The 12,500-nt window shown below is 47.8% G+C and overlaps 2 protein-coding genes across 2 annotated transcripts; both read right to left on the bottom strand.

Moving 5' to 3' along the window:
- Positions 1-1,795: 1,795 nt before the first annotated feature.
- On the bottom strand, positions 1,796-4,100 carry LOC147466733 (uncharacterized). Its single transcript, XM_086534667.1, has 2 exons — positions 3,221-4,100; positions 1,796-2,805 (listed from the first exon to the last, which is right to left on the bottom strand). The coding sequence occupies exons 1-2, from the start codon at positions 3,558-3,560 to the stop codon at positions 1,886-1,888; spliced, it is 1,260 nt and encodes a 419-aa protein (XP_086390793.1). The 5' UTR covers positions 3,561-4,100; the 3' UTR covers positions 1,796-1,885.
- A 137-nt stretch (positions 4,101-4,237) lies between these two features.
- Positions 4,238-12,494, bottom strand: LOC147466732 (nephrin-like). The gene is made up of 7 exons (XM_086534997.1): positions 12,399-12,494; positions 9,832-9,996; positions 8,548-8,661; positions 7,436-7,574; positions 5,807-5,950; positions 4,753-4,865; positions 4,238-4,264 (listed from the first exon to the last, which is right to left on the bottom strand). The coding sequence occupies exons 1-7, from the start codon at positions 12,399-12,401 to the stop codon at positions 4,238-4,240; spliced, it is 705 nt and encodes a 234-aa protein (XP_086391123.1). The 5' UTR covers positions 12,402-12,494.
- Positions 12,495-12,500: the final 6 nt, after the last annotated feature.

Genomic DNA, 12,500 nt, shown 5'->3' with positions numbered 1-12,500 from the left:
TTAGCTACCTGTGATATGTTAACGCACTGAGACCTTTCCTGGTGTTTGTTGATACCCTCCAGCCAGTCAGCCAGCTTTGTTTTCTGTATATATTTCAATATGTTGACATAGCTGTAAGGTTTTGTAAAAGATATGTGACCCCAAAGAGGGACTAAGATTGGGGTGAGGATAACCTATATTACCTGATCCTTTTGAGATGTACGTAATCACTTGTCTCAATAAACTCGTCAAAGTAAAAAAAAAAGACAGTATTGTGGAGGGGCCCATGATGGTTGACAGCCACCCAACTGAAATGTTTAAAGTGGCTTGCAATGTCTGCCCTACACATTCAATTCCAACAATGACTATATAATTCTTTATTGCAACGTTTTGTATAGTTCATATACTATACGATGCAATTATATAACAACCTTTTACACGAAGTGTAAGGCACTTCTCGCTACCTCATGATACTTACCTAACTTTGCCTAGTTTTGAAGTTAGCCCTAGCCAAAGGGGGGCTTCGTCCCCCCTGGACCCCCCTTGTTCAGGTCACTTTGTGCAACATACCTCGTGCAGTGATAACATTGATAATAGTGATAAGTTTAAAACCGTATTCCACGTACCGCCATTTTTGTTTGTTTACTCGATTGGTATCCGTGTATATCCGCTTCCCATTTGTTAATTATGGCTTCATGAATAACGCTCCTCGTCTAAATCCATCAAGAGTGAATAATTCATATAGGTAATCAGTTATCAAAGCGACCGCAGGAACTGTCAGAGAATAAATAAACGGTTGACTGAACGCTGACGGATCGCCATACTGACTGATGTCCAAACTGAAGTCACACAATCAGACCGGAAAAGGTATGAATTCCATCTTTTAAAATATCTTTTTTTTTTTTTTTGTACATGATGGCTTTTTTTTTTTTTTTTTTTTTTTTTACAACGGAATAGAGTGTTTTATCATTCATCTTTGCTAGAGAAGGTGCAAGATTGCGGCCGAGAGACTTAATTCATATCTTCAAGAATTCATCATGTGACTTGACTAGTTTTTCAGGGATGCATTTGAGAATATGCATGTATGTACGTTTATCGCTCTGCAATAACGTGTGCAATTTATTGTGTGTAAACAAATTGCTGCACAGTACTTTATGAAACACGGTCAATCTATATAATGTATATCTTGTTTGATTCCTATGGTCATAACTCGAAACTTTTTGTATTCTTAAATTGCATTTTGCTTTTCCATTGCAATTGGTAATCCTCGTAAAGAATAAGAATTCGCCAAAAATCAACTTACATGGTTTAACATTACTCATTTATTAGACTAAATCATTTTCTGTAAATGATTAGACTTTAAAACGAAGGGTTTTAAAATATTGCAATTCCTTTGTTTAGAGCTTATCATCGATCAGTCAATTGCTTTAGTTGATTTATATACTTTTGACGCAAATACATCCTATAGTTCTCTGTTAAAGATTAATATTCTATAGTTACCCCCGAACAAAAGTTTTATTCATAGAAGATGGAGCTGTGAGGGGTGTCTTTTATATTTTGTCTTTACTCATGTTATGAAACAAAGAATCATTTTATTATTTCAAATAATCAGAGTGAACCTGAAGTTATATCTATATATATTTTTTTAAAAGTCGAGAAGTATTGGAAGTAATGGAGATAATGAGCCTTGCTTTATATATATATAAAAAAAAATATTTACTTATTTCTTCACAAAATTGCTTTCATTAGAATTTTATTTATAAATAAAGATTCAGTGTGGCGTGTTCTGTGGAGGTTTAGAAGGATATTTCATTAAGTATTTCTTAATATTTTTTTTGAATAAAATTCTATGTGGGACATTCATACTTAAAATACATCATACAGGAATGAGTGAGTACGCGAGCTTTCATCTGGTTCTGTTGGGTGTGGTTGGTATCCCTCCTTCAAGGGCGTCCTTCCCCTCTTGCCCTGGGGTCCTGCCCACTCCCCGCTGCCACAGGAAGTCGTCGGGGAAGCGGGGGCGTCTCGTGAACTGCCCTGAAGAAGGCGGAGCAGGCGGCAGAGGTGGAGGAGGAGGGGGAGGGGGAGGGGGCGAAGGAGTGGTCTGCCTGAACGCCACTTTGGACCGGAAGAGCTGCTGGCTGGAGGCGAGGGACATCCTGCGCCGCTCCGTCTTGGGGCTGGGGGCGACGCGGGCGGGTTGGCCTCGCTGCTTGGGACTCGGTGGTGGGCGGCTCTGTCCCGGGGTGGGCGGTGGGCGGCTCTGTCCCGGGGTGGGTGGTGGGCGCGCTTGATTCGGGCTCTCGGGTGGCTGGTGGGGGCGTTTGCTCTTCGGAGTAGGGGAGGGCCGTCTCGAGGTGGGTGTCTTTGGCGTGGGCGGCGAGGGGCGGCGAAGTTCTCTGGGAGTGGGCGGCGTGGGGTGGCGGTGGCTCGGGCTGGGCGGGGGGTGGTGCTGGCTTTGGGATTTAGGGCTGGGCGGTGGTGGGCGGGGCTCAGGCTTCGAACTAGGCGGCGATGGGCGGCTCTGGCTAGGACTTCGACCGGAGGATTGCGGGCGGCCCTGCTCGGGAGGCGTGCGCGGATAGTAGTAGGACAAGGGGCGCGCGGGATAGGTTTCGTGGGGCGCGGGCGGGAGGCTAAACTGCCTGTCCTTCGGGGGGAGCGCGGGGGGAAGGAGGGGGGGACCGTGACCCTCAGGATTCGCCGGGAGGAAATAAACTGGGTGGTCGAAGGACGTCGGGTCTGCAAAGGGCTCCGGAGGGCGCTGAAGAGTCTCCAGGAAGGAGGCTGTTTGGTCCTCCTGCATCAGCACATCAACCGGGTCTCCTGCGAACGAAATGCAACTGTTAATAAGACGTCTGTGTGGTTATAGGGCATGTCATTCAAGTTCTCTGCCAAGGTATCCTACAGTTATATTGCTACTTCTCTCTCTCTTTCTCTTTCTCTCTCTCTCTCTCTCTCTTTCTTTCTCTCCCTCTCTCTCTCTCTCTCTCTCTCTCTCTCTCTCTCTCTCTCTCTCTTTCTTTCTCTCCCTCTCTCTCGCATTCCATCTCTTTTCTTTTCCTCTTCCCTTTTCTTCCCTCTCACTTCATCTCTCTCTCTCTCTCTCTCTCTCTCTCTCTCTCTCTCTCTCTCTCTCTCTCTCTCTCTCTCTCTCTCTCTCTCTCTCTCTCCTTCTCCCTCTTCCTCTCTCTTTTGCTTTCTTAGTTTTTACGTTTGCGCATTCACATCATCCACTGACCCTCCGAGGGAAACTGGTAACTAGGATCCTCGAGCAGGACGCCGTTCGTGCTTCCTAGACCGTACGACTCCAGATAAGTCTGTTGGGCAGCTGGAATATCCTGAGGAAGGAGGTGCCTCTGACGGGATGGACTGTCTGTCGTGGGTGCTTGTGGCTGCTGCTTGTCCGGTTGTGCTTGGTACTGTGGCTGCCATTGCCGCTGGTACGCCTCTTGTGGTCCCTGGTAGGCTGACTGCTGCTCTTGGTAATCCATGGGCTGTGCTTGGTATTCGCCTTGGTATGGCGGGTGTAGTCCGTGAGGGTACGCCTTGGCAGACTGTGCTTGGCATTCCTGCTTCATGTCCTGCTGCCCCTGCCCGTGGTACTGGCGCCTCTGGTGATCATGGCAGACGTACTGGCGCCCCGGAAGCGTCTGAGCGAAGTCCCGTCCGAGGAAAGCGCTGGGGACGAACACCGGCGCGTGATGGTGAGGCGGCTGTTCCTGCGGGCTGTGGATGATGCAGCTGTGGGTGTGGCTGTGCACGTGTCGCGAGGCTGTGAAGGGCAGCACGTGCGCGGCGGACTCGAGGCTCCCGTAGAGCGCCGCCGGGCGAGGGGCGGGACAGCTCCCCTCCTCGTGGACGTCGGGAGAAAGGTCACTCTGCGTCGAGCGCCCTTTGCGACGTCGCCCTCTAGCCGGGGACTGCTTGGTGGGGACGCCGCCGTTCTGCGGGAGATTCGAGTCCGAAAGTCTCTATTGGGGGCGGCGTCTTCCCAGGTGGGAGTCGGCGGAGGAGCGGTGCGAGGCCTTGGCGGAACCGGGCGGCGCCGTGTGGGGAGGTTCCGGTTCCATCAGGGCTCGTGTGCTCGCAGTCCTCGGGGTCGGTCTCGACACTTCGCTCTGATACGTGGTAACAACAGTTATCATTAGCATCATTATCATATCATCATTTACATAATCATTACAAAATTGATGAGTACTCTCGCTCCAATATAGTTAAGGTTTATCATTATCAGATTGTTGTTATTATCATTGTACTAATAAATTATTGGATAAGTATTGTTCTTATATACATCGCAAATGTAAATAGAATGTAAAATAAAATATCATTATGAGAGTGAAAAGAGAGAAAGAGAGGAGAGAGGGAGAGTGAGGGAGAGAGAGAGGAGAGAGAGAGAGAGAGAGAGAGAGAGAGGAGAGAGAGAGATTTGTTGAGTTGGGGGAGAGAGAGAGAGGAAGTGAAAGAGGATGTAGGAGGGGTGAGGAAAGAGAGTATGGTTGTGAGGTGAACGAGGCGAGTTGAGAGACGTCGATGTGTAGGGTTGCGGGTGTGAGAGATGGATGAGGGGAGGGAGAGAAAAGGGGGGAATAAAGAGAAGAAGAAGAAGGAAAAGAAGAAAAATAAAGAGGAGGAGGAACAAAATAAGAAGAAAGAGAAGAAGAAAAAAAAAAAGAAGAAAAAAAAAAAAAAAGAAATAACCCCCAAACCAACCCCCAAGAAGTGAGTGACCTGCACTGAGTGACCTGCACTGAGTGACCTGCTCTGACTGACCTGGCACTGCACTGAGCCCGAGGGCGTTCGTGTCTTGAGCGGCAGAAAGCCATCCGACTCCTCGCAGGGCCCGGGCGGCTCTGATGAAGACTTCCCTCGCGCTCTGGCAGACGCTGTGGGGGGAAGGGGGGTTATATAGGGGAAGTGGAGGGGGTTATAGGAGAAGGGGGAGGGGGAGGGAGGTTGTATAGGGGAAGGGGAAGGGGGTATAGGAGAAGGGGGAGGGGGAAGGGGGATTAAATAGGGGAAGGGGAGGGGGTTATAGGAAAAGGGGGAGGGGAGGGGGTTTATATAGGGGAAGGGGAGGGGGAAGGAGGGATTACATAGGGGAGTGGGAGATGGGGGGGTTATATAAGGAAAGGGGAGGGAGAGGGGTGATTATATAGGGGAGGGGGAGGTTGATTACATAGGGGAGTGAGAGATGGGGATTATATAGGGGAAGGGGAGGGGGAGAGAGTGATGGGGGTGATGGGATGGATACGAAGGAGTTGGCTGTGATGGTGGGTGGGGGATAGGAGAGGGGGAGGGAGATTATCTGTGGGAAATAGGTAGGGGGTAGGGGGCAAGGGAGGGGGAAGGGATGGGGGTTAGGGAGGGGGTCAGGGAAGGGGAAGGGGTGGGGGTCAGGGAGGGGGTTAGGGAGGGGGAAGGGGTGGGGGTTAGGGAGGGGGGAGGGGTGGGGTGGATGTAAGGGATGTAAGGTTGTGATGGGTGATGGGTGGGGGTTGAGAAGATAATGATGATGATAATGATGATTGTGATGATAACGAAGAAGAAGATGGTGATGATGATGATGATAAAGATACCAATGATAATAATATCAATAGCAATAATATTGATAATAACAAAAATAGTATTAATCTAAAGAATGATAATAATGATAGTCATGTTATTCTTCATATCAATAAAAAAACAATAATTTCTTTGATTCTCCTTTTCTTCTCTTCCCCTCCCTCATTCCTCCTTGACCCCCCCCCGTCCCTAGATCCCCCCAGTCTCCCCTCAGTTACCCTCCCAACCCCCTCAATACCCCTCCCTCCCCCCCTACACTCACCCCTCGCGCGCCTCCTCCTTCGTCGGCGGAAGATGCAGGCGATTATGAGGACGTTGAGGATGAGGAGAATGAGGCCGCAGATGGTCATGAGGACGAACACCATGCGCGTCTTGCGGGGGGCGGGGGTGGCCTTGTCGCCGCGTCCTGTTGGGGGGGAGGGGGGAGGGGAGAGAAGAGAGAGGAGAGAGGGGAGGGAGAGGGAGAGGAGAGGGGAGGGGGAAGAGAGGGGAAGGAGGAGTGGAAGAGGGAGGGGGAAAGGAGAGGAGAAGAGAGGGGAGGGGAGAGGGGGAAAGGAGAGGAGAAGAGAGGGGAGGAAGGATTGGGGGGGGAGGGGGGAGGAAGGAGTGGGGGGAGGGGGAGGGAAGGGGAGAGGGGGAAAGGAGAGGGAGGTGAGACAGGAGGGGGAGGGGGGAAGGATGAATGAAAGGAGAGGGGGGAGGGGGTATAAGGAGAGGGAGGTGAGACAGGAGGGAAGAAGGAGGGAAGTGGGGAAAGAAGGGGGAAGAGGGAGGGGGATGGGTTGCAGTGGAGACGGAGGGAGGGGGAGATAAGGGTAGGGAAAAGTAATGAGCAAGGGGAGAGGGGGATGGGGGGAGAAGGTAGGGGGATGAGGGAAGTGGATGAAGAGAGGGGGTGGGTAAGTAGGGGGGGTTGAGGAGAGAGGAAAGTGGAAAGGAAGAGAGAGAGAAACAGGGATTGATAGAGGAGGGGGGAGGGGAGAGGGGGAATAAAGGATGGAACGAGTGAAGGAGAGGGGGAGGGAAAGGGAGAGGGGTGAGGTAAGGAGGGAAGGGGTGAAGAAAGAGGGAAAGGGGGGAAGGGGTAGGAGGAAAAAAAAGTTAGGAGAATGAGGGAAGGAGAGAAAGGGAAGAGGAGGAGGGAAAGGGGGAAGGGGGAAGAGGAGGAAAGATAGGGGAAAGGGGGAAGACGAGGAGAGAGAGGGGAAAGGGGGAAGGGGGAAGAGGAAGAGAAAGAGGGGAAAGGGGTAAGGGAAGGAGAGAGAGGGGAGAGGGGGAGGAGGAGGAAAGAGAGGGGAGAGGGGGAAGAGGAATAAGAGGGAAGAGGTAATGTTATGGAAAGAGGGAGGGAGGAAAAAACAAGATCAAGATTAATATTGCTAATGGATAATAAGTGCTAGTAATAGATGATAATAAATGCTAATAATTTACAAAAAAGATGACGATAATGACAACAAAAACATAATGATAATGATGACATCCTAAGTGTCTACACTAAATTATCTAGGTTCAAAAAAAAAAAAAAAAAAAAAAAAAAACACTCACTACCACCAACTACACACACACACACACAGACACACAAACACACACACACACACACATCACACACACATACACAATCACACACATATATATACATATATATGAACATAATACACAAACACTACACAAACACAAACAACAACACACATATAAACACAAACACTACACAAGCACAAACAACAACATACATATAAACAAACACACACACACACACACACACACACAAACACACAACACACACATACCCCCACCCCCCTCACCACACCTCCCACCCCCACATGCAAACACACACACTCACACAACATCTCCCATCCCCCTCCCCTCCTCCCTCTCCCCCTCCCCCACCCACCTCGAGTCCTGGTCGTGATCGCCAAGTGGTCCGAGTCCCCGTGGTCGTTCTTGGCCCTGAGGACGACCTTGTACTCGGTGGAGGACGACAGCCCCGTCAGGGTCGCCTCCGTGGTCTCGCCGCCCTCGATCTCCAGGCTCTGAAGGAGAGGCAGATGAGGGTTGAGGATAATGAGATGGCGGTGATAATGAGGATAATGAGACGGTGAGGATAATGAGATGGCGAAGGAGGATAGTGTGGATAATGCTGATAATGAGAGGGTAATAAAGATAATTAAAGATAATAAAGATAAAGTAGGTGTTGAGATAATGAGGTTTATACAATGATGAGGACTTTCCTCGCTCCCCCTCCTCCTTCCCTCTCTCGCACTCCCCTCTCTTACCTAGAACATTAGGTGTCCCATCATCTTACCCTATCTCCTGTCTCCCTCCCATTTTCCTTCCCCATCTCCTTCTCCCTCCCACCTCTCCTCCCTCCCCCTTCTCCTCCTCTCTCCTCCCCCTCTTCTCCTCTCCCTTCCCCTCCACATCTCCTTCTCCATTCCCCCTCCCCTCTCCCCTCACTTACCTAGAACCTTAGGTGTCCCATCATCTTACCCTATCTCATGTCTCCCTCCCACTTTCCTTCCCCATCTCCTTCTCCCTCCCCCTCTCCTCCCCTCCCTCCCCCTCCCCTCCCCATCTCCTCCATTCCCCTTCTCCTCTCCTCTCCTCCCCTCCCCTCCCCATCTCCTTCTCCATTCCCCCTCCCTCCCCTCTCCTCTCCCCTCTCCTCTCCTCTCCTCTCCTCCCCGCCCCATCTCCTTCTCCATTCCCCCTCCCCTCTCCCCTCCCTCTCCTCCCCTCCCCTCTCCTCCCTCCCCTCCCCTCCCCATCTCCTTCTTCATTCCTCCTCCCCTCTCCCCTCCATTCCCCATCTCTTCCCCTGCCCTCTCCTCCCCTCTCCTCCCTCCCCTCCCTCCCCTCCCTCCCCCTCCCCTCCCCTCCCCTCTCCCCTCCCTTACCTGGAACCTCCTTGTCCCCTCTCCTCCCCTCTCCTCCCCTCTCCTCCCTCCCCTCCCCCTCCCTTCCCCATCTCCTTCTCCATTCCCCCTCCCCCCTCCCCTCCCTTACCTGGAACCTCCTCTTCCCCTCGGCCTTGTACTGTAGCGTATACCCCTCGGGCGTCCCCTCGTCGTAACTCGGCGTCCAGGCAACCGTCAGCGAGGTCTCGGTGGCGTTGACGATCTGAGGGGAAAATGAGGGGGAAAATAAGGGGGGAAATGAGGGGAACATGAGGGGGAAATGAGGGGGGAAATTAGGGGGGAAATGAGGGAGGAAATTAGGGGAAAACGAGTGGGGGAAATGAGGGGAAAATAAGGGGGAAATGAGGGGGGAAATGAGGGAGAAAATGAGGGGAAAATGAGTGGGGGAAATTAGGGGAAAATGAGGGGAAAATTAGGGGAAAATTGAAGGGGGGGGAGGGGGGAAAAAGGGGGAAAGGGGAAGGAAATAAGAGAGGAAAGGAAATGAAGGAAAAGGAAAAAAAAAGGGGGGAAAATGAGGGGGGAAATAAGGGGAAAATGAGGGGGGAAATGAGGGGAAAATGAGGGGAAATTAGGGGAAAACGAGTGGGGGAAATGAGGGGAAATGAGGGGGAAAATGAGGGGAAAATGAGGGGGGAAAATGAGGGAAAAATTACATGTTATAAAAGAAAGGTTTGAATGATATATTTTCTTCCTGATGGTGATTATCTGAATGATATGGATTGTTTATTATTTTTATTTGTGGATTGAATTAAATTGAGTTTTTATTTATCTTTTTTTTATGGTTAGGAAAAGAGGGGAAGGGGAAGGGGAAGGATGAGAGGGTGGGTGGGGGAGGGGTAGGGGGTATGGGGGTGGGTAGGAAGTACAAGGTGGAGAAGGAGAAGAGGAGAAAAGATAAGGGGGGGGACGCAGGGATGGAGAGAGAGAAAGTGGTGAGTGACAGTGTGAGTGAGTTGAGGAATTGAAGTGAGTGATGAGGTGTAGTGAAGTGCAGAGATGTGAGTGGTGAGTGAGTGAGTGAGTGAGTGAGTGAGTGAGTGAGTGAGTGAGTGAGTGAGTGAGTGAGTGAGTGAGTGAGTGAGTGAGTGAGTGAGAGAGTGAGAGAGAGACTGTGTGAGACAGAGTGAATGAGAGAGAAAGAGAGAGAGAGAGAGAGAGAGAGAGAGAGAAAAGACAAAACAAAATAAAAATGCCAACACCAACAATACCGATAATACCCTCCCCCCTCAAAAAAATATAAATAATAATAAATAAAATAAAATAAAAATAAACACCACCGCCCCCCTCCCCCTCTCCCCCCTCTCATCCTAACCCCAACCTCCTAACCCCCCCTACACATACATACACACCATCCCCCCTCAATTCTTACAGTGAAATTCGTGGGCGGTAGTGGGCGTGCGGGCGGCCTAAGGGCGAGGACGACCATATCTCCGCCCAGGTCGTTCCGGGCGGCACAGCGATACACGGAGTAGTCGCTAAGTACGACCTCGTTGACCTCCAGCACGGAACGCCACTGCACGAGGTCGTCCTCCAGCTGTAAGGGTCGGCCTTGTTGTTAGTGGTGGTGGTGTTACTGGTGTTGTTTTGGTTCTGGTGTTGTTTTTGTTTTGGTGTTGTTTTGTTTTGGTTCTGGTGTTGTCGGTGTTATTGTTGTCATTGGTGGTGGTGTTACTGGTGTTGTTTTGGTTCTGGTGTTGTTTTTGTTTTGGTGTTGTTTTGTTTTGGTTCTGGTGTTGTCGGTGTTATTGTTGTCATTGGTGGTGGTGTTACTGGTGTTGTTTTATATCTGGTGTTGTTTTGGTTCTGGTGTTGTTTTGGTTCTGGTGTTGTTTTGTTTTGGTTCTGGTGTTGTTTTGTTTTGGTTCTGGTGTTGTTTTGTTTTGGTTCTGGTGTTGTCGGTGTTATTGTTGTCATTGGTGGTGGTGTTACTGGTGTTGTTTTATATCTGGTGTTGTTTTATATCTGGTGTTGTTTTGTTTTGGTTCTGGTGTTGTTTTGTTTTGGTTCTGGTGTTGTCGGTGTTATTGTTGTCATTGGTGGTGGTGTTACTGGTGTTGTTTTATATCTGGTGTTGTTTTGGTTCTGGTGTTGTTTTGGTTCTGGTGTTGTTATGGTTCTGGTGTTGTTTTGTTTTGGTTCTGGTGTTGTTTTGTTTTGGTTCTGGTGTTGTCGGTGTTATTGTTGTCATTGGTGGTGGTGTTACTGGTGTTGTTTTATATCTGGTGTTGTTTTGGTTCTGGTGTTGTTTTGGTTCTGGTGTTGTTTTGTTTTGGTTCTGGTGTTGTCGGTGTTATTGTTGTCATTGGTGGTGGTGTTACTGGTGTTGTTTTATATCTGGTGTTGTTTTGGTTCTGGTGTTGTTTTGTTTTGGTTCTGGTGTTGTTTTGTTTTGGTTCTGGTGTTGTTTTGTTTTGGTTCTGGTGTTGTTTTGGTTCTGGTGTTGTTTTGGTTCTGGTGTTGTTTTGTTTTGGTTCTGGTGTTGTTTTGGTTCTGGTGTTGTTTTGGTTCTGATGTTGTTTTGTTTCTGGTGTTGTTTTGCTTTGGTTCTGGTGTTGTCGGTGTTATTGTTGTCATTGGTGGTGGTGTTACTGGTGTTGTTTTGGTTCAGGTGTTGTTTTGGTTCTGGTGTTGTTTTGGTACTGGTGTTGTTTTGTTTTGGTACTGGTGTTGTTTTGGTTCTGGTGTTGTCGGGGTTATTGTCATTGGTGGTGGTGGTGTTACTGGTGTTGTTTTTGGTTTGGTGTTGTTTTGGTTCTGGTGTTGTTTTGTTTTGGTTCTGGTGTTGTTTTGTTTTGGTTCTGGTGTTGTTTTGTTTTGGTTCTGGTGTTGTTGGTGTTATTGTTGTCATTGGTGGTGGTGTTACTGGTGTTGTTTTATATCTGGTGTTGTTTTGGTTCTGGTGTTGTCGGGGTTATTGTCATTGGTGGTGGTGGTGTTACTGGTGTTGTTTTTGGTTTGGTGTTGTTTTGGTTCTGGTGTTGTTTTGTTTTGGTTCTGGTGTTGTTTTGTTTTGGTTCTGGTGTTGTCGGTGTTATTGTTGTCATTGGTGGTGGTGTTACTGGTGTTATGGTTATTGGTGGTGGCAGTTTTGTTGTTGTTTTGTTATTATTGTTATTTTTTGTTAATGATGTCCTTAGTGTTGGTGTGTTATTATTATCATGTTATCATTTGCATTACTTTTATTACTTCTCCTCATCATCATCATTATTTTTATCATTGCCATCATCATGGGTGTTGTTATTATCATTACCATTAACATAATGATCACTATTATCATTATCACTATTATCATTATCACTATTATCATTATTATCATCATTATTATTATGATTATTATCATCATGATCATATTGAGGATGGTGAGGATGTATTATTAATAATAATGTTAATAAGAATAATTACCATTATCCTAAAAATAATGACAATAATAACAATTCTAATTTCAATACTGACAACAATAATAACAACCAAAAAAAAAACAATAAACACAATTACAAAAATCTAAACAAAATAAACCAAACACCACAAACTAAAACAACAATAAAAACAACAACAACAAAAACAACACACCTTGGGCGGCAGAAGCATATATTTCGACCACAAACAAAAACAAAAACAACAACAATAAAACAAAAACAACAACACACCTTGGGCGGCAGAAGCATATATTTCGACCACAAACAAAAACAAAAACAACAATAAAACAAAAACAACAACAACAAAACAAAAACAAAACAACACACCTTGGGCGGCAGAAGCATATATTTCGACCACAAACAAAAACAAAAACAACAATAAAAACAAAAACAAAAACAACAAAAACAACAATAAAAACAAAAACAACAAAACAAAAACAACAATAAAAACAAAAACAAAAACAACAAAAACAAAAACAACAACAAAAAAACAAAAACAAAAACAAAAACAACAACACACCATGGGCGGCAGGAGCGTATATTTCGACGAGTTGGTGATGAGGGCGCCCTTCTGTGTGCTCCAGGAGAAGGTGGGCGGAGGGGACGCCCGCTTCGGTCACAC

This window comes from Penaeus japonicus, unplaced genomic scaffold, assembly GCF_977035675.1.
Source record: "Penaeus japonicus unplaced genomic scaffold, GWHDUDI00000001_assembly GWHDUDI00000042, whole genome shotgun sequence".
Taxonomy (NCBI): domain Eukaryota; kingdom Metazoa; phylum Arthropoda; class Malacostraca; order Decapoda; family Penaeidae; genus Penaeus; species Penaeus japonicus.
The sequence above is the reverse complement of the archived record's forward strand: the minus strand, read 5'-3'. Positions and strand labels throughout refer to the sequence as shown.

Bases quoted from the DNA above. Each gene is read 5' to 3' on its own strand.
- LOC147466732 (XM_086534997.1), bottom strand. The intron at 8,662-9,831 runs GTAAGAATTGAG...TTTTCCCCTCAG, and splicing joins TACCGCCCACGAATTTCACT to ATCGTCAACGCCACCGAGAC. The intron at 4,265-4,752 runs GTCAGTCAGAGC...GATGTATATAAG, and splicing joins CGGGCTCAGTGCAGTGCCAG to AACAATACTTATCCAATAAT.
- LOC147466733 (XM_086534667.1), bottom strand. From the start codon at position 3,560: ATGAAGCAGGAATGCCAAGCACAGTCTGCCAAGGCGTACCCTCACGGA. The intron at 2,806-3,220 runs GTCAGTGGATGA...TTTCGTTCGCAG, and splicing joins TTACCAGTTTCCCTCGGAGG to GAGACCCGGTTGATGTGCTG.